Source organism: Grammomys surdaster, unplaced genomic scaffold (assembly GCF_004785775.1).
Source record: "Grammomys surdaster isolate TR1022 unplaced genomic scaffold, NIH_TR_1.0 194, whole genome shotgun sequence".
NCBI classification, from domain to species: Eukaryota; Metazoa; Chordata; class Mammalia; order Rodentia; family Muridae; genus Grammomys; species Grammomys surdaster.
Window position 1 is genome coordinate 4,774,382 of NW_021604639.1, and position 24,924 is coordinate 4,799,305.

The 24,924-nt window shown below is 41.5% G+C and overlaps 1 protein-coding gene across 1 annotated transcript in view; it reads left to right on the forward strand.

The window, feature by feature from the left end:
• Ryr2 (ryanodine receptor 2) overlaps positions 1 to 24,909 on the forward strand; it is a 424,465-nt gene extending 399,556 nt beyond the window's left edge. The window contains exons 98-106 of the mRNA XM_028769855.1: positions 2,891 to 3,024; positions 8,273 to 8,333; positions 11,063 to 11,209; positions 12,745 to 12,879; positions 18,721 to 18,877; positions 21,333 to 21,397; positions 22,615 to 22,715; positions 23,832 to 23,883; positions 24,752 to 24,909. Coding sequence (XP_028625688.1) covers positions 2,891 to 3,024; positions 8,273 to 8,333; positions 11,063 to 11,209; positions 12,745 to 12,879; positions 18,721 to 18,877; positions 21,333 to 21,397; positions 22,615 to 22,715; positions 23,832 to 23,883; positions 24,752 to 24,847 — 948 coding nt within the window. The 3' untranslated portion in view covers positions 24,848 to 24,909. The remainder of the gene's footprint in view (positions 1 to 2,890; positions 3,025 to 8,272; positions 8,334 to 11,062; positions 11,210 to 12,744; positions 12,880 to 18,720; positions 18,878 to 21,332; positions 21,398 to 22,614; positions 22,716 to 23,831; positions 23,884 to 24,751) is intronic.
• Positions 24,910 to 24,924: the final 15 nt, after the last annotated feature.

Consider the following 24,924-nt stretch of genomic DNA (forward strand, 5'->3'; position numbering starts at 1 on the left):
CTTTGCTGTGATGTGTTTTGGATGGAGAGTGGATTGTGAGGTGTGTTCCAATTGCTCACTGTTATTTCCAGGCAGCGAAAGAATCCACTAGGGTTTTTCAAAAGAGCATCTGAGAAATCCATACTCTTTTGCCCCCACATCAACAGACCTTGCTTCCCTTACCTGTCCTGCCTTAGGGAACAGTGACAAGAATCAATAAGAATTTGATACCATCTGGGTTGCCCATGTTGGCTGCAGATTGTAGGCTTTTTGTTTGTTTGTTTGTTTGTTTTGTTTTCTGTCTTATCTTAAAAAATAAATCTGATTCTAATTGTCCTGGAAGGTGGAGGAGAGAACAGAAGAGAATGGTTTCCTTGCTTCAGCTACAACCCTGTACCTACAACAGCTGCTGCTAAGCTCGGCTGTTGAGAGCCTCTGCTCAGAGGCTGGGGTTATCCCTGCCCACCCTGTCACATGGGGTCTGTATGTAGCTCTGCACATTTTAGTTGAAATATTGTATGTAAAAATGTTTGTGTGCTGAAGGCTGTTGTGCAGGAATCACTTTTTTGTTATTTCCTTGCTTCTTATCTTTTTTTTTTAAAGTGGAGTTTTGAGAGAAGGTCTCAAATTGTAACCCAGACTAGCCTGGAACTCACCAGGCAGCCCAATCTGCTGTAAACTCACTGTAGTCTTCCCTCAGCTTCCTGAGAATGCTGGGATTGTAGACATATTCCCCACTCTCACCCCAGCTTCCCCGCCAGCCTGCTCCAGGCTCCTTGCTGATTCTTTGAGCTGTTCAGCTCATACATTGTCTCGCGGTGAATGCCTGCTTGGTGTGTACTGGCACAGGTGCGCCTATCCTGGGAAGAGGCCTTTTGTGTGTTTATCAATTCAGTGCGGCTTCTAACTTGGTTGTCAAGGAGACAGTCTTTCTTACCACCTGATGCAGAGATGGTGCATACGCCAAGAGCTTGAATGTAACTGAAGTGTAATTAAGCATAGTGTGTGTGTGTGTGTCCGTCCATGATTTGTGGTGGAAAGAATCTGTGATTGATGATTGTTGATATACCTTTGTACATTTTTTGTAACCTTGTGAAACTTTGAGTTTATTACACTAACACACAAATGAATATCTAAATTAGACCAGAGTTTTCAACTATTTTAAAACAATTTTAAATGGACAATTTAAATATCTTATATCTATGGCATTTTTAGTGATATGAAAAGGGTGTTTCTAAAATATAAAACCACAAGTGTTTCCAGAAAAAAAAAACTTTTCTATTATGTTAAATAAACAAGGTCAGAACTAGGGCGATGACACAGTTTAAGTGCTTGCTGTGTGACATGAGGACCTGAGTTTGTACCCCCAGCACTCACATAAGCTGACCCAGTACATGCTTGTAATCCAAGCAGCAGGCAGGCATAGATCAGAGAGTCAGGAGGACTCACTGGCCCTTTAGCCTCACAGGACTAGTGAGCTCCAGGTTCAGTGAGAAATCAAGCTGGAGAGGGAATAAACAAACCATCTGACACTGGTCTCTGGCCTTCACATACACTCACAGATGTGCACACAGACACGTGCATGCATGCACACACAAAATAAAGTAGGGAGGGAGAGAGGAAGACAGAGTAACTCATTCCTGGCTCCTCCGCTGCAGTACCTGCTGTGTCCTCTAGGGCGAAGAGTGCGCCCATGCCCTTTGGAGACTGGCCAGCACAGGCCATCTTCAGCCCTGAGAGAAAGTACAGAGCAGATTGGCTTAGTTAGCCTGAAAGGCCTGTGCTCTTAGTCATTTTAACCTCCACTTGTCTTTAATGCTTTCTTTGATTTAACATGTTTTGGGCATGTGGAAAGAGCTGTCATTCCTGAGTTCCCTGTCTTCTCTTGTCTCTCCTTCTCCCTGTGTCCTCTTGCCTTCACACTTGGTCTCCTGGGCACACCGACCTCTGCTTGCTTTCCTCCTTTTCCTCCTGCCATTAGTGATCTATTCTGTTTTTCTTTGCTCAGTTTACCTGTTTCTTCCATATTGACTCTTCCTTTGTACTGTTTGTTACACATGAGTACTTGAACTTAGGGCTGGGAGAAGCACAGCACAGAGCCAAACACGCTGAGATTTATGCTGAGCTGCAAGCCATGCCCAAGTAGCAAGCTTTCGTGTGTGTGTGTGTGTGTGTGTGTATGTGTGCGTGCTTGTGTGTTTGGGTACACAGGTGTGTGTGAGTGAGGATATGTGGACATATGTGTAGTTGGGTGTAGAAGTCAAGGTCAGCTTTTGGCTATTGTTTCTTGGGAACAGTCCATCTTATTTTGAAACATGGTCTTTCTCCAGGTCCTGAGACTCATCAGTTAGAATCAGCTCTCTAGCCAGCGAATCTCACAGATCCACTTGCTTCTGCCTTCCCAGTGCTGGAATTATAAGCATACTCTACTACATTCAGCTTTGTACATGGCTCTTCATCAACTGAGCTATCTCCTCAGTTTCTTAATCTGTACAATGGGATGAAAACATTAATGCACAACTGGTACATCATGACAGACACCTGAGATAAGCACAAAACTTAGAGACCATGACAATCACAAGAACTCTGACAAAATCCCTGGTAAAAGAACGATGGTCACCTTCTTCCCACCTCCCCTAGCCTTTTGTTCTTGTACCTCACAGCAGTCTTTCCTACGCCTCCCTTACTAAAAGGGGCATCTCATTCCTCAGAGATGATTTATTCAAAATGCTATAAGTTTATTTAGAACTTCAACAGCATGACCCCAGAAGATGGACTGTAAACCAGAAGGCTAATTTTTCTGTAAAATCAACCAATTTCAAGAGTAGCAAGAAAATCTACTCTTGTATAATTGACTAAGTGGTGCTGTTTATTAGTTAAGGCCAATGACGTTCTTCTTCCTTGACCACAGGTAATGGATAAGTATGGAGAGTTTTATGGGAGAGACAGAATCAGTGAATTACTGGGCATGGATAAGGCTGCACTGGATTTCAGTGATGCAAGAGAGAAGAAGAAGCCCAAGAAAGACAGTTCCTTGTCTGCTGTGTGAGTAACACTTCTGCCCTACATGGAATGGGGTCAAGGGACACATTTTGAACTGGCTAGCTTACCTTTTTGCCTTCCCCCCCTTAGGAAAACAGCAAGTTCCAAAAAATAAGTTGTCATTTATACTTCTGGGTTTTCTTAGGGTTTCTATTGCAGTGATGAAACACCATGACTAAAAAGCAAGTTGCAAAGGAAAGGGTTATTTGGCTTACACTTCCACGTCATAGCCCATCATCAAAGGAAGTCAGGAGAGGAACCCAATCAGCACAGGACCCTAGAAGCAGGAGGCAGAAGCTGATTAGAGGCCATGGAGGAGTGCGGCTTACTGGCTTACTCCTCATGACTTACTCAACCTGCTTTCTTATAGAACTCAGGACAAAGGATAGTACCACCAGCCATGCACTGGGCTCTACTATGTCTATCACTAATAAAGAAAATGCCCCACAGCCAGATCTTATGGAGGCATTTTCTCATCTGAGGTTCCCTCCTTTCAGATGACTCTAACTTGGATCAAGTTGACATAGAACTAGCCAGGACGCCGGACCTGGGTGTTTGGCACTTTAGGATGGAGGGATAGTTTCCTAACTTATTATTGTCATTGTTGTTGTTGCTATTTTTCTCTTTGAGACAAAGTCATGCCATGTAGCCTTGGCTGACCTGAAATTCATTATATTACAGCTCAGGAAGGCCTAGAACTGACTGATAGCCTTCCAGGCCTTCTTCTCACCATCTGCCTGCTCTAGCTTCTGGAGTGCTGTGATTTCAGGTCTGAGCCACCAGGTGTGGCTCCTATCAACATTCAAAGAGTCCTTCCTTGTTATTTACATGAAGTGAGAGAAGAGCAGCAAGAAAATCCACTATTCCTAATTTAGATCACTATTTCTAATCCCAGGTCTTCCTTAAAGTCAAACACAAACAAAGGCACAATAGAGAACCATGTTTTTGCAGGAATCCTTTTTTGAAGAGGAGTTATGTTCCATGCTTTGGAAACAGAATTTTTTTAATCCTTTTATCAGTAAGTACACAAAGTTCCTATCTTTGTGAGAAGATAAAAAGCTTAGCAGGATTCTGTGTGCATGCCACTGTGATGTGTCCATCCAGGTTCAAAACCATAGTGGTTATTCACACACAGACACACACAGACACATACATACTAACAAATAATGCTGTTAACTAAGATGAATGAGTTGGATCAAGGACCCTTGAGGCAGTTTCTCCCAGTCCTCTCTCAGACACCTATGCCCACGATATGGAGGGCCAGTGTACACATGCGCTCCTACCTGCTTAGCAAACGTGACCTGCTAGATTTCTGCAAGCGAGACCAGCACACTTGCTCCACCTAAGTGACATTTAACTGCCCGGGAACTTCCTTGTTTTAGAGAAGCTCTGTAGTCACTTTCTCTTGGGAAATCAGCTTTTCTTGGTTTCTGTTTTTGCTTCACTGCAGCAACAGGTATCAAACCCAGGGCCTCAGGTTTAACGTGTGAGGCAAGTGCTGCCCCACTGACCTATATCCCCAGCCCAGCATGGCTGATCTATATATTTGTTTAAATTTGGAGATGGGCTAGTGAGAGGAGATAATCTCCTACACAAGTTGTTTCCTGGCGTACACATACATACTATGGTACATACACTTATACATATATACCTATTCACACATAAGTATAACACATTTTTAATTGGCAAAAATATTTCATTGTTTTATATAATAAATATTTTCAAGACTGACTGCTAGCTAGCAAAGGGCCGGAAAAGTTTACGTTATTATCACTGTTAAATATGGATAATGAAATCTTAATGAAGACCCAGTAAGGAATATATAAGACCGGAAAAAAAGATTTTCATGTCCTGTGTCTTGACTAAAACATTTAGAAGGTGGGGACTTCCAAGCTTAGTAGGATTCTGTGTGCATGCCACCTTGATGTGTCCACCCAGGTTCAAAATCATAGTGGTTATTCATTCACCAATAAACGTTTTATCATCATAAGACCCATTTGTACACAGTTCATCAATATTTACAGCATTTATTCATCCACACATCTTGGTAAGTGCACATTGAACTAAGTGGTTCACCTCCTCTCTGTGGTAAGAAAGGTTGCGTGCTTCTACATTTGCGGGGTTTGGGGGGCGCAGTAGGGCAGACAAGCTTATATCTCAGAATCTTCAAGCAACCTCTCATCCACTCACTGTCCACCCATCCCCCCCCTCTCTAATTTATAGGGTTTTCTTGACTCAAGGCCTGTTTCTAGGGGAGCCTGAACCTTGATTAGCTGCCCTAGTCAGCCAGGCCACCCTTAGGGGTGGGATCCACTCCACCCAGTATATATATACTACCTGTTTATAGATAAGAACTGAGAACTTCAAAAAGGACAGTGGCAATGAGGCTGCCACTCAAGTGTTTGGTTGATGGGAAATAACTGTAAAAGAAAAGCTTCAAACAAGAATCTACAATGTAAAATTCAGACTTCCTGAATTTTGAAACCTTCATTTTGCTTTAGATCATTTTCTATGGAAAGTCACGTGCCTCTCATACAGATGGTCAAGTCCCTTCTCTTTTCTGACTCCTTGCTTAATTAGGGAAAATTAATGTCAAAGCCTACCGCAAATATTGATGGGCTGCTTATGGAAGGGTCTTGTGTTAATGAAATTAATTACAGCACGAAGGCAAAGTTTTGTCTGCAGAAGGAAAACAGTACAGGCTGGCCTGTCAGTGCTCGGCCTCAGCACGGGTAAGCAGAAGCAAAAGTTAGCCGAGCCTAAGTGTTTAAGAGGAGTGTGGGCAGAGGGGCAACATTCTGCCTAAGTAAAAGAAAAAGACAAGAGGCCAGGAGATCCTGCAGTAGGGGAAGGGAAGCGTCATCCTTCCAGGAAAAACAAAAACAGAACTAAAAGAGGAACAAGAACAGACTCTTACCTCATCTGCTTTATGTAGCAAACTGCTCAGATTTCAGATTGGCCTATTTAAAGGCAATAATTTAAAATAAATAATTAGACTGAAATCTTCCATCTAGAGAGGACCCTTTGAGAACTGCCCCCATGACACTACGTTGCCTCTATTCATCTCCACTGCAAGCTACCTGGAGCTGGGGTGTTATGTCTATAGTTGACAAAGTTATGTCTAACCCTAAATTAGTGCCAAGTGCTGGGGAAAACAATGAAGGCTCTTATAACATGTGCATTTCCAAAATTTCAAAGCTCATGAGTGTTCAAAGCTAAAGCTTACCAGGGAGATGACTCCCTAGTAAAAGCACTCTGGGTACAAGCATGAGGACCAGAGTTCAGATCTCAGGCACCCACCTAGAGCCAGGCATGGATGAACACATCTGTAATCCCAGTGTTGGGAGGTGGAGGCATGTGGATTCTAAGGGCTTGCTGGCCTGCTTATCTAGCCAAAATGGTGAGGGTCACTGAAATACCCTGTCTCAGAGTACGATGGGGAGGAATAGAGGAAGATCACCTTTATTACTCAGCCTCTGGCCTCTATTCCAACAGGCATGAAGAGTACACCCCTGTGCACATGTGAGCACACAGGTGTATTATACACATATGAAAACATCACACACACACACACACACACACACACACTTAAACATATGATTACACATTCTTATTCTCTTGTTCTTTGTCCATCTCTTCCCCTCCCCCATCTCCCTCTCTCCCTTCCCCTTCCTCCTCCTCCTCCCCTTTCTCTTCCCCCCACTCTATTTCTCTCCCCCGCCAATCTCCCTCCCTCTCTTCACATATACACAACACAGGGCAGAAATGTTTTTTAAAGGGTTGGCAAAACAGTTCGGTGGTTAGGAGCACGTGTGGTTCTGGTGGAGGAGAGATCTGTTCCCGGCACTCATGGTGATCACAACTGCCTCCAACTTCAGTTCCAGGGAATCTGAAGCCTCTTCTCTCTTCACTCTCCGAGCACTGCAGTCTGTGGTGCACAGACACATATGCAGGCAAAATGTCCATGCACATAGAAACAAATCTTTCTTAAATTGTATCTTTTTTAAAAAATTGTATCTTAAATGTTCAGTAAAAATATACTGAGTTAACTTTAAAAACACATGTTAATTAATATATTGAATTAAGGTAAATTTAGGTTATAATGCAGCAAAAAAGAGAAGGCTGTTTAAAATAACAAAGTGAGATGTTAAGTTTGCTCAGTGGGTGAGAGCATGCAAATCTGAACACCAGAGATAGTCCCTAGAACCCAAAGTGGAAGGAGAGAGCTTAGGAAGACTGTCCTCTGACTTCCACACATGCACCATTACATGTGTGTGCCTGGACACACACACACACACCATATACACAAATACACATATACCCCACCCATATACACACACTACACATACATCCCATATATACACACTACACAAAACACACACACCACACATATCCCATACATATACACTACACATATACATCACACATATACATATACTACACATATATACACGTACCACACACACACATACACATGTACATGCATACATACATACATACTATACACACACCCTAAACACATACCATACACACACAAACCACACACACACATACATACACACATACCATATACACACCACAAACTTATACCATATGCAAACAGACCATACACACACACACATACACTACACTCATACCTCATACATACACACTACACACATACCCACCACATACACACATACATACCACAAACACATACCATATGTACATAGACCACACACACATGCACACCATACACATATATACCATACACACACACCACACATACACACCATACACACACATACACACACCTCATACACACATACATACATACCACAAACACATCCCATACGTTCATAGACCACACACACACCATACACATATATATCATACACACACACCACATATACACACCATACACACACAAACACACACCTCATACACACACCATATACATACATACACACACACCATACACACATATCATAAATTCATAAACACATAAAGAAATGATGATAGTTTTAAATTACTAAAGAAGAGATGGTGCCATTTTATTTTCTTTCCCATGAGCCTTCTAGAGATCACCACAGAGCACTGAGGTCTGTCTCTTCTCTTTTACCTGGAAACAGGTGGTCTTCAGAGTACTGATCCCCTGGGCACTGTCCTCCTGAGCAGGTGTCTAGCCTTGGGTGTGACAGGTGCGGGCCCACAGGCCCCACAACTATACATCTGTTAATGTGAATATCCACACTCCCTCCTGTCATTCCAGATTGAACTCTATTGACGTGAAGTACCAGATGTGGAAACTTGGAGTCGTGTTCACAGACAACGTAAGCCTCCTTCACACCCATTGCTTGAGTCTGTGGAGCTTTTGCAGATGGGGGGGGTTACTTCAGGAAGTTACGCCGATAACAGTGTAGTTATTAATCATAGTGTCTGAGAGAGACAGACACTTTACCACCCTATCTTATACATTAATATAAGAAGAGCTTGCAAGCATACATGGATTTCCATTTATATTTGAGTGGGACCATAGACTTCAGAGGTTTGTAGATATTCAAAACACACCTAAATAAAAATGTAAAAAGTAGTTTTACTAGGAAGAAGATGAGTGGGAGGAGAAGAAAGCTGGTAATGGAGAGGTAGAAGGGTTAGTTGGAGAAACAACAGAAACAAGATATTTCTGGGAATACCATAATAAAATATATGACTTTATATATGTTTTAAAAACTAATACATCTTACAAATAGTTGTGCTCACTTTTTCTCCCAAATTGAGTGCATTAAACCATTATGTTCTTTTTCTTGATTTATTGTCATCAAAAGCCTTTAGACAATAAACATATGGCCTGGGTATATACTTCAGTGTGATTGAATATACTCAACCATTACCAAAAGTTGCCTCTGTACCTCACTGTTTAATTTTCACATTGGCTCTTATAGTGAATGTTTCATTTTCATAGTCTTTAATTCTGTGACAGCAAGCCAACTCTCTTCCCTCCATCCCCACCCTTCTACCCACTCATCCAAGGTACTCCTGGTAGCTTCAAAACATAGACTGTTAGTATAATACCACCTTGCAAGTACCTTCTCATCGAATGGTGGGAAACTTTTCAGTGATCAGGAACCACCCAACTCCTGCTTCGGTTGGCCATCTCCCACTCAGTCAGCAAACCCTCCCCAATTGGGGCACACTGGGGGCTTTCTCCATGCCACAGTTTTTGCATAATCCTCTTTTGTCCAATTGAGTCTGTCCTTCATATTTTCATTTCTGTGAAGTTTATTGTCATATAGGGAAGCTGGATGTGAGTTAATCCTGAAGGCAGCCTGGAGAAGTCCCTTTACACAGCTTTCAGAGATCTGTTAGGCTGACAGTCCCCTGCATCTTTATGACTTTGGTTTGGCCAATCACTTCTCACATGTTGTCAGGGCTTCAGTAGTTTGGTCTCTGAAAGCAACAAGGGTAATCAGATAAAAGATGGGATTCCCAGGGGCATTTCTTATCATGCAAAAAGAGTAACTTTTAGTAATAAAAATGCTCAAAATACCTACACTAGGTATTGCCCATTCTCCCTCTGTCACTCAAGATTAACAGGGTCTTCCCACATCATTCAACAACACACCCATGACTAGCCTATCAGTCATTTACAACTCCTTCCTCTGTGTTCCCCATGTGTGTGCACTTTCCCCTCAGGCTTTACATCTCTTGCTAGCCAGTGACGTGACTCCTTCTTACTGTCCTATGGCAAATGTGTCGCTTCTAAACCCTTCCTGCTAAATCCTGTGTCTTTTTCAAATATTTTTCTCTTCCTAGCTTCAGTCCCCTGTTGCTCATGAAATCTTGCATGACCCCAGCATCCTCGATTTTTTTCCTCTAAGATTAGAGTCAGAACAACTAATTAGAGTCCATACTAATCCTCTCCTATGAGTGACGGTGATACAGACACAGCATCTGCAGGAGAAACTCTGCCCCAAAGAGCTAAAGCAATCATTGGGCTTCTACCCTGCATCTTCACTGCCTCTATCAAATATAGACACTTACAGAGTAAAGAAAACAAATAATTTACATTAATTATAATTCAGGACACTGGAGAGACGGCTCAGCAGCAGTTTAGAGTACCTGTAGAAGATCCAGGTTTAGTTCCCAGCACTCACAGCTGTCTCTAACTCCAGTTCCAGAGAACCTGATTTCTTCTTTTGGCCTCTATGGTCATTGCATTGCATGTCCATACGTATACATAGACACACACACACACTCTCATATACACACACAAACATACACACATATGTATATATGTGTGTGTGTATATACAGATAATTAAAAAGTAATTTATTTAATTATAATTCAGAAGGCTTCCCCAAACAGCACCGAGTATGTAGTTAAGGTCACAGCCAGTATCAGTGACATTAAGGGGTATTTCAGTTGCTCTTGGGATTTATCTTAGTTCATGCAATGTGCAATGCTACCTTAATAAAACTGCTCAGGAAAAATCCTGCAATAGATTCTAATAGATAACTAATAGGTCTTAGCAACCCCAATGTGTAGATAAATGAAAACCATAGAAGAAGAGAAAAGGAAGGAGTCAACATTGGTGGATTCTTGGGTTGACTGTAGACATGGATTCCCAAACAGAGACAGTCTTGTCCCTGAGTGACATTCAGTGGCATTTTCCCTCATCATGGATCATCAGGATCTTTTGGATCCTGAGATCACAGGTCAGCCTCCATAACCAAGAATTATCCGGTGCAAAATAGCAAGCACCACGCTGGAGCTGAGTGACACCCTGCTGTCAGGATATAAGATGATCATTTCCATTATTTGGGAAAGGATGAATTAGGAGAGTTGGTGTAAAGAAAAAAAATTACACTGAGACTTACATAACAAACTAAATAAAGGTAAAATGTGCAAAGAGAGAATCCAGCTGATTAGGACTGAAGAATTACAGTCTAGACAGAGGAGATGAGTGTGAGGGTTTGTATGGAGTGAGATGGCTGTGGCTCTTGCTGGTTCTTGTGTACTCTGCTCTCTGACATGCCTTCCCCCTGTTTGCTCCTAACAGTCCTTCCTCTACCTAGCCTGGTATATGACCATGTCTGTCCTTGGACACTATAACAACTTTTTTTTTGCTGCTCACCTCCTTGACATCGCGATGGGCTTCAAGACCTTGAGAACTATCCTGTCCTCAGTTACCCATAATGGCAAACAGGTAAAAGGTCTAATTTCCCTTAGAGAACCAAAAATAGTGAGATATAAGTCTGAAAAAAAAATAAATGCAACCCTTAAGTGAGACTATGAGGCTTTAAAGATTGTCATGGCTGGATAGTCTATGTCTTCTCTTATAAACTATGATCAATAATTCCAAGGACCCTATATAGTCCAGGTTTAGGGATTGCCTTGATGGTTTAGCTGTATGATCTTGAATAAGTGAATATTTGCCAATATCAAATCATTTTTCTGGTAAAGAACAACTAATAACAATACATTTTCAGATTTTGTGAGGTTGAGATCAAATCCAGACAGCTGAGGTCCACCTACGCTGAGCAGTACATTGAGTTAGTCGTTCTTGTTTTGCTTATGAGACAATGCTTGCTCCACCTGATACTACACTGGCAAAAACTGTTGCAGAATCCAGGTGCATTACTTGTGTTGACAAGAAGATGTTGCTGTCACATTTAATAAGACATCCTCATGGTCTTTTAAATTGAACTATGTCTAAATGATACTTTATACTTGACAAAGGCATGCTGACATAGGGGACAGCTGGTCTGGGTCCAGATATCCCACTGACATTCTGATGGAGCTCAGGTGCTCATGTTGGACCTTTGCTACTGTGACCATGCAAAAGTATGCATTTACTCACTCATCAGCTGCGTCATGTGTCCCGTTGGTGGTAACAATTCTAAGCTAGTTATCTGGAGCAACAGCCAGCCCTTCTAGTCCAGTGCATTTAGTAGTCAATGCCTCTGCAACCTGGGATCACAGCTGCTTTTACTATCATTAGCACCATCCCTTGTTTTCTAAAGTCCAGCAAGAAGCTCTTACTACACATGTCAACCAAAGGTCTGAAAATAAAGCTGTGGTGCTCATGGCAACTCAAAGACACCGAGACTGAATCCCTGTGTGCTCTACCCATTGCCAGTCAGCGGTGTATGACAGAGCTCCTAGCACAGTTAATAATTACAGAAGTGGCACAGTGGGTAGGAACACCTACTGCTCTTGCAGAGGATCCTGGTTCAGTTCCTGGCACCCATGTTGGGTAGCGCACAACTGACTGACTCCAGTTCCTTGGGATCCCACACTCTTTTCTGGCTACTTCAGGCCCTACACAACCTGGGGTCACATATATATAAGCAGGCACACACGCATCTGCATAAATAAAAACTTGACTTATAACTCAGGAGAGTATATAGTATTTTCTGAACATTAAAGCTGCTTTCTATTGCATATCAATTTGATTCTAGTGTAGAACTAAACCAGAATTTATCTTTACTTGGTTTGTGTTGTGCGCTTGTTAGTCAGTTAAGTGGTCAGACTTAGCATAAAATGCTTTGACAAACTGATAAATTAAAGAAAATAAACTTGTGAGCTAAGAAGGTGAAGAATAATGAGTGTATGGAGGGTATTGGCTTATAATCAGTAAGTCCAGGTATGTCAGTAGAGTACTCCCCCCACCCAGCTGTCAGTTACACCTACCATACACCCTTGTATCACCGGTACATGCTAATGTCACCTTGCTTTCAGCTCGTGTTAACTGTTGGCTTGTTGGCTGTTGTTGTATACCTGTACACTGTCGTGGCATTCAATTTCTTCCGAAAATTCTACAATAAAAGTGAGGATGGTGACACGCCAGACATGAAGTGTGATGACATGCTGACGGTAAGCTTCTGAACTGGCAGGAAACTACCCTACACCTGTCATATCTCTGTGTATTGCCTCACCCCCAGCTCAGGAAAGGAGATTCCTGGCACAACAGAAGACTGAGTGGCTCTTCGGAACACAACCATTGTCATTTTAGTAGAGCATAAAGGCCCGTTTCTATAGATTTCCCAGCCATGTTTGTTCGGCTTAGTAATCAGTAGACTTGCTGAGAGACATAGTTAGAATTGGGGCAAATGTTAGTGTGTGAGTCACACATTCTAGGGCAGCAGGTTGAATGTTCCAAGGTCTTTGCTCTTTGCTCACCTCACAGACTTTACCTGATGTTGCTCAGATCCAAAGTTGTATCTTAACAGAACTGATACTTTTGCTTTTATACTGAACATCTTGTCTTAGAGGTCCTCTTTTGGTCTTGGACAGTTAACAGATGTTCCAGCTTTCATGTAATATATGTCACTATTGTACAACTTGCCTGCCTCTCTGATGATGGATGGATGTTTCTGGAATAAAATATCCTGTCAAAAGCAATGTAGGGCAGAAAGGGTGTATTCAGGCTTACAGTTCTGGAGGGAGAGAGTCCATCATGACAGGGAGATCATGCAGGAGGCAGAGAAGTCATGAAGGCAGGAGCAGGAGGCTGACTGGTCACATTTCACCCATACTCAAGAAACAGAGCAGCAAGCAGAACTAGACAATATGACTTCACAACCCCTCCCAGGTGACGTATTTCTTCCAGCAAGGCTCTGCCTCCTGAAGGTTCCATAACCTCCACAACTGTGCCACCAACTGGAGGTTAGGTGTTCAGACATATGAGTCTATGGGGGAGCACTTCCTGTGCAAATCACAAACGTTACTCTCTTTGAGCACTTAGGTTTGGGAGGGGGAAATTAAGCTTTCTAGGGAGAGCAAAGTCTTCTGTGAGCCCTTCACATGTTAAAATACCTACATGGGCTGGGTTGAGTGTGAGTGTCAAGGGGGCTGATGAGTCTGAAATTTCTCTAGAAAAAGAAATGTCCCGGAAGAGTGACATGAACAGAGAGTACTGATAATTTGGTGAATAATAAATTAGGTATTATTGCACCTCCTTGGGAATAGATTAGAGTACCTTGAAGTACACATAAATACTCAAAGAAATTAAACTATAACAATGTTGCTGTTTACAATCATAAAATTAAAAAAAACAATAAATCTTATTGCCCATGTATAAGCATTTGAGAGGAAAATGGTAAAAATGCCAATCTTTCTCTTCAAGTCAGTAACAATTAAGACAGGTTTGAGTCCTTAAAATAATACATTTTAATGGCAAACAGGACTTTCTGAATATTATATAAAGCATAGAGACTTGTGAATGTCGAAAATTATTATTTTTGAAAATAGCACAGATAAATCAAGTCTTAAAGACAAATGATAAGCTGACCAAAATGTATTCAATATGGTAAAGAAGGGATGTTTTCCTGATTGTTCTCATCATAAATACCCTTAAAAAGACATAAGCTAGGGCCTGCAATACACTCAGTTGGGAAGGTGTCTGCCTTCAATCCTATAGCCAACCTGAGTTCAGTCACCCGGGCCTGTGTGGTAGGAGGAGAGATGCCTGACAGGTATCGTCTGGCCTCCAATCCGTGCCATAGCACCCCACCTTCCCCACACAATAAAAAAATAAAAAGTAATGTGAGTAATTTTAAAACATTATAAAAAAAATAATACAATAGACAAAGGGTCAATTATGTGGCTAGCCAATGCATAGTAACTTTAATTCATTCCGCTCACAGGTCTACAAAGACGTCTAACTATTACTATGAAGAAAGACATTTAGGCCAGAATAGCAGAAAACCAAATTTAATTGTTAAAAGATATTTAAGCTTGCAGTAACTCTAGTCAGTGGATTGATGGAGAAATTAGCCCATTCTTCTTACTGGGAATTGGAATTTATACAACTTTAAAGAGATGTATCAAAGTCTGTTTGTTATGTTAGTTGCTCATATCATGTGGCCCCGGGTGACTGTTCAACTGTAGTCTCAGCCCCTGAGATGACTCAGTTTTCACTCAATATCCATATGCATTCCTAGTGTTTTCCTTAATTTTTCTTAGGAATACCACAGCTTTGCCTGGCTGGGTTTGCCTAGCAGTATGGGATGTGAATACAGAAGGCAGAGAAATTCACCTCCATTTTACTTTTGCCTTGCCATTGCCAAAGTGCTTGAGAACAACTTTAAGGCATGAATTATGTGTCATGGCTCTTGCTTTCAGAGGTTAGACAGTGGTGATGGTGACAGTGAATGCATGGCAGAGCAGATCAGTTTGCATCTCGGTGGCCAGGAAGCAGAGAGCAGTAGATTCTGAAGGGCGAGATTGCTTGGAAGACCTGTTACCAGGACCCGATTCTTCCATCAAGGCCCCACCTCTTCCTCCCTCTACATCTCAGTACTGTTTAGATCCATCTACAGATTCATCCATTCCTCTCACGACTTACTTGTCTCTGGAAGCATCCTTGTGGACACTTACTAAACTCTTAGGTGCTTCTTTACTAAATCAAGTCGACAAGCATACTTAACATCACAGCCTCATTTTTAGGATAAGTAAGTAGGCTCTTGACTTAACTAGAGTCCGGAAATCATCAGTTTGAGGGACTTCTGAGAGCCGTGAGCAAGACCACTGGTGGCTATACGTGGCGTTGGCATTCTTCTCTGCATATTGCCATGAGGTTTGTATCTTGTCTTTGGCTGGGATGAGCTTGGATGTTCTGTGAGAAAGGGTATCTGGTGTCTCCTTTCAGGAAGAGAAAACTGAATCTTTGCTGCTCAAGTTTATCTCTGTGGGTGGAGAGCAGTACGTAATCAGCAGAAACTTCAACCTTCGGGTTCTGTCACTTCCAGCAGGTGGCACTGCAGCCAAAGCTTTACTAACTCTTCATCACCCAGGGATGTCTTTCTTCTCAGATCTAATTAAACCAGCTGTGTCCTCATAGGGTTTGAACTACATCTTCAAGAATGTAGGAGGAGAGAGTGCAAGCAAAAAAAAAAGTCCATAGCTGGGGGCAAAATGGTGGTAGATGAGGAACCTGGGTGCATAAGCAAGTCCCAGGAAGCTCTGTAGGACCAGAGGACCCTCAGCCCTCACCCCTTTCAGATAATGAGGATAAGAGGCAGCTTAGGGAAGTTAGCTGCTCACACACTTGTTGGTGATTACCTCAGTTAATTAGTAGTTCTCAGGCATCTAACCTGACCTTTCCATCAAGGTCTCTGGCTCCTGCTTCCTGGTTCTCTGGTACCACCTCTCCCTCTGCCACGCTTCCTCTGAGCCTCCTCATACCTCCTCCCTCCACCCCCACCCCTGTCTCCTGATCTTTCGCTGTTTTTTTTCCCCTCTCATCTTTTTTTCAGGCTCCCTGAAAGAAGTGTAGTTTTCTGTCCCCAAAGCTGCTTCTTCTACTTCAGCCCTAACTAGGCTCAGTTTGTGATAAGAAATGTGGAGAAAGAGGGTTCTGATTTTCAGAAAAAGTCATTTGACTTGCTGAATCCCAGACACCAGTGGGTATGCACACACCTCACCAGTGTGGCCATTATGAGCTCTGTTTGGAAGGCTAAGGCTAGGAAAGCCCCTCTGACCTCCCAAAGATACCCTGTCACAGTAACATTTACCAGCCAGGACACCTGGGATGCCACTTTCTCCTTGGGAAAAATAAACAATGTGTGTAATATAAAGAATTTAGACAGAAAACAGGAATATACAGTAAAAATAAATTATCCTTTCTTTAAAAAGGTACTGTGGACAATTTTAGCCACCAAGTTTTAAGGAATCAATGTAGTGTCCCAAAGGGAGATATTTTTTTTTTCCAAGCAACTATCTCCAAAATTTCTCATCTAGACACAGACTCGGTAGATGGCACTAACAATCTGAACACTGGAACCTTCAGAAGACAGTGTGTGCAGATAGGTCTAAACTAGCCTGGGTGCTACAGCCTTGAACCAACTCTTTCTAGAGGACTTTCTTGGCCTCACTGACACAGAGCCTTTTCTAGGATCCAGAATAGTGCTAGTGGGTCTAGATTGATTCTTATTGTGTTGGGGGTTCAGGGCAGATGTCACCATGGCTTTGGCTTATTGTATGTCAGGCTGAGAAAGTACCTTTATGAGTGTCGTGGTTTAGACTGATTATCAACCTGATAGGATCCCATAGGGCTGGGACTGTGGGCATGTGAACCAAGTGCAGAGCTGTAGCCAGGCTTTTCCCCTTCACTGTGAAGGGAGCAATTAAACAGTCTGGAATGGATGAGGGACACGTGTTAAATAAACTAGGGTGTGTAGAACAGGCTAAGAAGGTCCCACTTTGGAAGTCCTTCAGACTTCTGTCCTTGAAGGATGTCATTTTGATGGGAACAGGTACCACCTGACACAGAGGATGTACAGCAAAGACTTATGGCTGGGGAGGTTTATAGAGGGGTGGGACTGGGGAGGTGCCAGGGTATGAACGTAGAAATCAGAACATAAAGATGAGTGGGGCCCAGAGTACAGGTATGAAGTGGGAAGTTGGGGTTAATACTGCATGAAGATAAAAATCTAGATGCTGTGAGTGTGTGACTCTGTTCCCCAGGAAACATTTGGCATCCAGAGCCATTTTATCATTATTATTATTATTATTATTACTACTACTACTAATAATAATAATATAGATAAAGGTACTATTAGCAGCTAGTCAGTAGATGTAAAGAATTCTTATTGTAACTTGCTATGCTGGGTTTGGTTAACGTCCCTGATAGGCCTGCTCTTTTCTGAGGGGAGCTGTGAGGGAGACTTAGAGGAGGGAGGTGGTAGCATAGAGGCTGGAGGAAGGGGAATGAGGGGAAAGCAAACCAGTGGGGATGTAATACACGAGGGAAGAATAAAAGAAAAGAAAATTCAAGGGGGAATAATATATATACACTTCCTGTTCCAGTTTACACAAGTCTCAAGTTGCCAAAACATTATATTTTAGATCTTCATTTATTCTGCATATTCTTCACTTAATTGATAAGTATATTTCATTTTAAATCTCTAATTGTATATAAAGTTTGAATTGTCTTTAAATGAAAATATATTTAAGTAAATTATGAGTGACGTGAATATACATTATTATAGAATTAAAAAAAAGAGGAAGTCTCCTAAAAATCTAAAATGTACAGGATGGCCCTGATTAGAAGGAATTGGAGTCCTCAAATGCTGCTGAAGCCAAGCCCTGTTTCAAAGGCATTATAGCAGAAACCTTTCGGTGCATCCTGTCTCACAGCTATAGTAGTTGTGGGCAACCTTTCTGTTTTAATGAATGAGCTTCTCATTCCTCTTTATCTCTCCACACCATCTTTCTTCATTAGCCTAGACACTAAGTAGAAAAGATTTCTGCATCCCACTGTATTAGCTCTAAGTGAAGAAGTCAGCAAATCCACCTTCATCTAGCTCAGTTTCTAAGAATCCACCTTTTACTCCACTGGGCTTTTAATTTCTTGTTCCATGTCTGTGCCATTGTGGAGATAACCAGACAATATATTTTTATATAGCTCATATTACGATAACGTGATCATAATGCTACATTGCCTCATGTGCTTCAGGGCCAAGATTCTAATGAAGCACTTCTCTGTCTCACCCAAGTAGCACAGAAGGTCTAAGCAGAGTGAACAGTGTGGAGGTTTGCTTAGGAGACAGTGCAAGAGCCTCAGTCACATCACACAAAGAAGGATTAAGACAGATAACACAGAGCACAGATATCCTTTTTGTTCAGACAGAGAATTTAGAGAGAAAGACTCCTGTTAGTGGAGTGTCAAGGAGAGTGGCAAGCCTCAGAAGTGTCTCTGATCCTGTCTTCCAGTGTTACATGTTCCACATGTATGTGGGCGTCCGTGCTGGAGGGGGCATCGGTGATGAAATTGAAGACCCAGCGGGAGATGAGTATGAGATCTACCGCATCATCTTTGACATCACATTCTTCTTCTTCGTGATTGTCATCCTTTTGGCTATTATACAAGGTAAGCCACACCCAGCTGTGGCTCTTGGGTATCTTGATCTTGAGTCATCTGCTGCTGAAGCCAAAAGGCAAGGTGGGCTAACAGTATGACATGTTTTCTTTGAAGGCCAAGTGGAAGCTTTTCTTCTAGTATTTCTTCCTTTCGAAATCTCTAGAGGAAAAATAGAGAAGTATGTGTTGATGCAAACAAACCAGCCTAACAGCTTTTACCATAAAGAGAATGAGAGTTTACTCTTGAACCAAATTAGAGTAATCATGTCCTGGGAACACAGATTTATGTTACCCTCAATCTTCTGTTCTATCAGGAAGCAGTTTTATAAAGCTTTATAGTTTTACAGAACAAAAACAGAGTCATAAATCAAGGCAAGTTAAAAAAAAAGATGTTGCTGAGGATATCAGAGAAACAGGTATAAGAAGACGGGAAAAGCTTTCCTATAGGCCGCAGATGCTATCGGACGACATTCGTAGCTTTGGGGTTGATGAGAGCTAGGGATCTGCTTAGTTAATGGGTTCTAAAAGGTTTTAAAATCTATTACTCATGGAATGTTAGCTTCTACCCCAAAGCAGTCAAGGAATGGGCTATTCAGGGGTCTAAAGGTAGCCCAAGCTAAGGTAATTAGCCATGCACATGTGTGTGTGTGTGTGTGTGTGTGTGTGTACGTGCATGTGGAGGACAGAAATTGGGTCAATTTCAGGAGTCATCTACTTTGTTTTTTGGAGGGTGCGGTGGGGGGTCTTTCACTGTTACCCGGAGCTCTTCCATTATACTGGTTAGTCACTGAGCTACAGGGATCTGTATCCACCTTTTGTGGGAATATTCCACCAAGTGCTGGGATTACAGGCTCACTCTATCATCTCTACCTTTTTAAATTCTAGGACTCAAACTTGGGTCCCCATATCTGCATGGCATGCACTTAAGAGACTGAGGCATCTTCTCAGCCTGTTTGTTCTCTACACACACACACACACACACACACATATATATATATGTATTCTATAGGGTTTGACTCCTAGTCCTGCAGTCTTAACCAACTTTGCAAGCTTAAAGGAGCTGTGAATCATTCAGCCTGAGGCAATAGCCTAGGTTATTCAAATCTCTAAGCTCTACAATTGTGGATAGCTTTCAAACAAGGGCATCAATTCAAGTCCCTTCTACAGTAGTTGGTACCTGATTAGTTCAGCATGTACAACCATATTGTTGCTGTACAACATTTCATTGGTGACTTATCTATCATGTGTCAGTTATGTCTAATAACTCACATTATCCTTTGCTGACATCAAGAGGACTATGTCAACACTTACAATTTCCTTGAGAACTAATTAAACCATGGCAAGTCTCTGTAACTTGGCCAAAGTGTGCAGCTGCCCAGGCCGGCCGGGGTTGGAATCCATAGCCAGTCTGAGCAGATTGGATTCAGAATCTTCCCCTACAGCCATAGAGCAGAAGCAATCACAATTTTTCCCTCTTCCTCTGACTAATTTACAGTGAGATCTTTTTCTCTCAGAAAGTCACTCCTGTTTTTGTTTTTTGTTTTCTATTCAGCATATTTATCTCAGCTCGAGTTAAGTGACTGTAAACATGACATTATCCTTTATATTCCACAGGTGTGACTTATCTGTGATACTGGTAAAGTACACAGATAAGTATAAAGGATTCATAACCCATCCACAATCCATCCGCAATGTCTTTATGGAAGGAGACAATATTGCTTTATAAGTAGGCAAAGTCTGGGCTGGAGAGATAACTTAGCAATTAAGAGCACTTACTGTTCTTCCAAAAGATTAAGTTCTCAGTACCATGTAGGGCAACTCACAACTCTCTGTAACTACAGATCCAACACCCTTTTCTGTTTCCTGTGGGTACTGGCATATATGTGGATGAAAATACTCATAGACATACACATAAGTAAAAGAAATAATATTTTAAGAAGAAAAAAAAGTCAAAACATTTGGAAGAACTAGAAAGTCACAGAACAGAAAGGAGGTAAAACCCCCAACATTTCCACTTATCAAACATTCATCACATTTGATAAAATATAGAGAATTTATGAGGTTGGTACATATTTCTCCACATAATAATGTTTTATTTTTTGTGGGGCTTTTTGTATTTTACAACCACTAATCTCAGCTACTCCTCTTGGCCTGCAGTAGGTAATAATATAGCTTAGGTATGTGCCAAGTTAGTTAGCATTGTTTTTTTTTCCTAGCCTGTCACTTCATTTTAAAATGCTTTTTCAGTAAGCATTTGGCCCAGTCACTTTATGTTCGACTCCCAGAGAGTGTCACTTTCCTAGTAGGAAGCAGCCAGTATGACCTCAGACTTCTCCCATGTTCAGAGCATCTTTTAATATGGTTGTGCATTCTCACTTTCCAGAGAACTATCCATCAGAGAAGTTATGAGTTGAATGATTGTTCATCGTTGATGGGGATCACATAGTCTTTCTTTTCAATACTAGGTTTGATCATTGATGCTTTTGGGGAACTCAGAGACCAACAAGAGCAAGTCAAGGAAGACATGGAGGTGAGGCATTTGTGGCTTGGCTGGGGGTGCTGTGAGATATACCCAGGTTCCCCACTGGTTACTGAATTCACTAGAAACTGAATATAGTCCTGTAATTCTAAAATCCCCATACAAAGGAAGGCTCTGTTCACATTAGCTACAACTCAGGCCTTCAGGTCTGTGCAGAGACCACTTGGCACTGTGCATAAAGATAAATCCAGAGGAGGGCAATGGAAATTAGCCTAGTCCTAGACACAATCATTGGTTGACTTCATACCTGGACCAGCATCTGATCATGGAAGGACTTTTCAAACCACTGATGAAACTCCCTAATGATTGATTTAGGATATGTACCTCTTTTGTTTGGGTAGTGGACTTTGTTTGGATAGCTGGCAAGTTTAGACTATCAGTTGAGGATACAGATAATCCTGTTTAGCTGTTTATCAGGAACAGATCAGTCTGGAAGTCTAGATCAGTGCACATAGGCTGCAGAAAAAAATGCAAAGACATTTCTGATTAGCCATCACTGTCCCATCTTCCTGCCTGTACCCATATTGCTTAGGAAAATCCCAAGATTCAGTTATGATAGCAGTTAGATTTGTATTCAGGGGTCATATCACAGTCCTCAGTAGGTAATGTTTGGGATACATTAAGGAAGTCATAACTTGAGCTTCTTCCAACAATGGTCTGTGTAGCATTTTCTAGAGTGATATAAACAGATGCCTGTTTATCCCAGGTAGGGAACTATGTCACGTCATAAAAGTGTTTCCACTCAAGTCTAGCTTGGACAAGTGAATGCATTGGGATTACTTACAAGGACATGGAGGAAGGGTTACTTATAGGATTGTAGATATGGAGGATACTTACAGTAGCATGGGTGAGGGATATATCTATATCTCAACATGGCTGAGGGGTTGTTCATAAGAGCATAAGAACAGTTGCATTACTGAAGACCCACCAAGATTGGGTAGTGACTCAGGACAGCTACATCCCTAGAGCTCCCATCCCACCTTACAGACAGCCACACCTGAGAGTCTCCTCCTGCTCACCTAACCTAAGGGAGGGGCCTATTGAACCTCTACCTCTCACAGCTTCCTGAGCCATCTGAGTATTTCTTCTTCCTCTAGAAGCAACTGGCTATATTCAGAGGTGACAGCTATACAACCCAGTGGATGTGTTTTCTCTCTCTGCTATCTTGTGCTTCCTCTGACATCCTGTTATCTCCCCTTGTCTTCTAGACCAAGTGCTTCATCTGTGGGATAGGCAATGATTACTTTGATACAGTACCGCACGGCTTTGAAACACATACTCTACAGGAACACAACCTGGCCAACTACCTGTGAGTGCCCCTTACAAGCTGTCCCCCTCCTCTGGAGCCAATTTTCTCTCTTTCCTATGAACTCTAGAAGTAGGACAGTGATTGGATTCCAGAAGAAAAAGGCTGGTCCTCTCACCCTTGGAGTAGGCAGACTTACATAATTAAGCTGACTATTCTCATGTTAATGGAATAGGGATGGGGTGGTATAGAGCCTCGAGTGAGGCCTGGCCATGTTCCTATTTCAAGCAGGAACCCTCTGGATGCAAGCCTGAGATAATGTAGATCCTTCCTTATCCCGCATCCCTGTTTTCTCATCCCCTACCCCTCTGGGTACTACAGAAAATTCGGTTAAAAATGTTTTGTTGTTTATGATAATAGTTATGATAAAGGTTTTTGCTTGTTTGTTTACTGGGTTCTACATATATGTATATATGTATGTATATATGTGTGTATGTATATGTATCTAAATACATATAGGTATATGTATGTATGATACATACATACAAAATAAAAATATGGCCTTTTCTTGGGACTAACCAAAACTACAGTTTATCAAAATACCATTCTTAGTTTTGGAACCAATTTTAACATCAGATGGACAATGTTATTATGCCAAGTAACATGATTGAGAGGAAAGTAGTTGAACTATACTCAATTAACCTGACAAAAATAGAACTTAGAAAGCTGGTCTTCAATTAAAATTAGTCAGTGTTAATTTGAGCCTGACTAAAAACAATGTACCTCCAAGGGCCAGGCAGGGTTGTACATGCCTTTAATCTCCAAGGGCCAGACAGTGTGCCTTTAATCCCAGGACTGGGGAGGCAGGGGTGGATGGAACTTTACATAGTGAGTTCCAAGCCAGCCACAGCTACATAATTAAACTCCTGTGGTTTTGTTTTTTGTTTTTTGTTTTTTTTTGTAACTCCAATATAAAATTGTCTGTGAAATTAGACAGGCCAACTCAGAGAACATGCTTATTTCTTTCTGGTATATTGTAATTAATTTTCAGAAATTGAATTTGTGGTGTTTTTCTCCATTTTCATAGTTCATTGCAATCCAAATATATGTCAGCCTCTTTCCTGTTTATGCTAGTATTTTCATGTAGTCCACTCCTGACCAGTTTCTCTGTCTCTGTAGGTTTTTTCTGATGTACCTCATAAACAAAGATGAAACAGAACACACAGGACAGGTGGGTGAAGGCTGCATTACACACCGTCATCAGGATGAAACTGTAGGAAGAGAGACAATAGATAATACAGCAACATGGAGATATTCAACACTAAGAGGAAGAATTTTATTTTTCAGGGGCTAGAAAGGTGACTTAGTGGTCTAGAGTGCTTTCTGCTTGACTGAGGCTCAGTTCCCAGCACCCACGTGGAAGCTCACAGCCACCTGTGACACCAGCTCCAGGGATCCAATACCCTTTTCTGGCCCCCATGAGCCCCATGCTCACCAGCACACAACTACACAGACATACATATTTGATCTGAAAACAAAAACAATGCTTTTAGATATTAATTATGCTATCATGTGTGAGATGAGTATCAAACAGACTGTCTCCTTTGAAACAGCAAAATTCTAACTTCACATTTAAAACTAAGCTTTTAACTGAAAATACTAGGTTTACTTGTGAATTCCATCCGTTCTTCTTCTGTAAAAATTGTGGTTATTATGTGGCCTATACTTTAAAATGAATATTATAATTGGGAAAAAACATTCAATATCTACTGTTTTTATGAAAATTTAAAATTCTCCTTCTGGGTTACTCACTACAAATGGATAATAATTTGAACTTGGATAAAATTAAAAATGATAATAACCAAAAACCTTAGAGACATAAAAGTATGTTTTTATCATATGTTGGCCAAGCTTAAGACATTCTGTTTATTTGGAGATCGCTTATTACTGAAGGTAGTTTAAGTGGGGCTATCTGAATGCAATGGGACTTTTCTAGTTTTAATGATATATCAGTGGAGTTGAGTATTTTCTACTCTGTCCTGTGTTATTAAATAGATTTTGGAGACTGGGTTAACAAATTGGTTTTCTCTGCTTTACAGGAATCTTATGTCTGGAAGATGTACCAAGAGAGGTGTTGGGAATTTTTCCCAGCAGGAGACTGTTTCCGGAAACAGTATGAAGACCAGTTAAATTAAAATCATACCTTGATTGTCTTTGAAAACCAAAAGCAATCTCTCTCCTCTCCTCTCCTCTCCTCTCCTCTCCTCTCCTC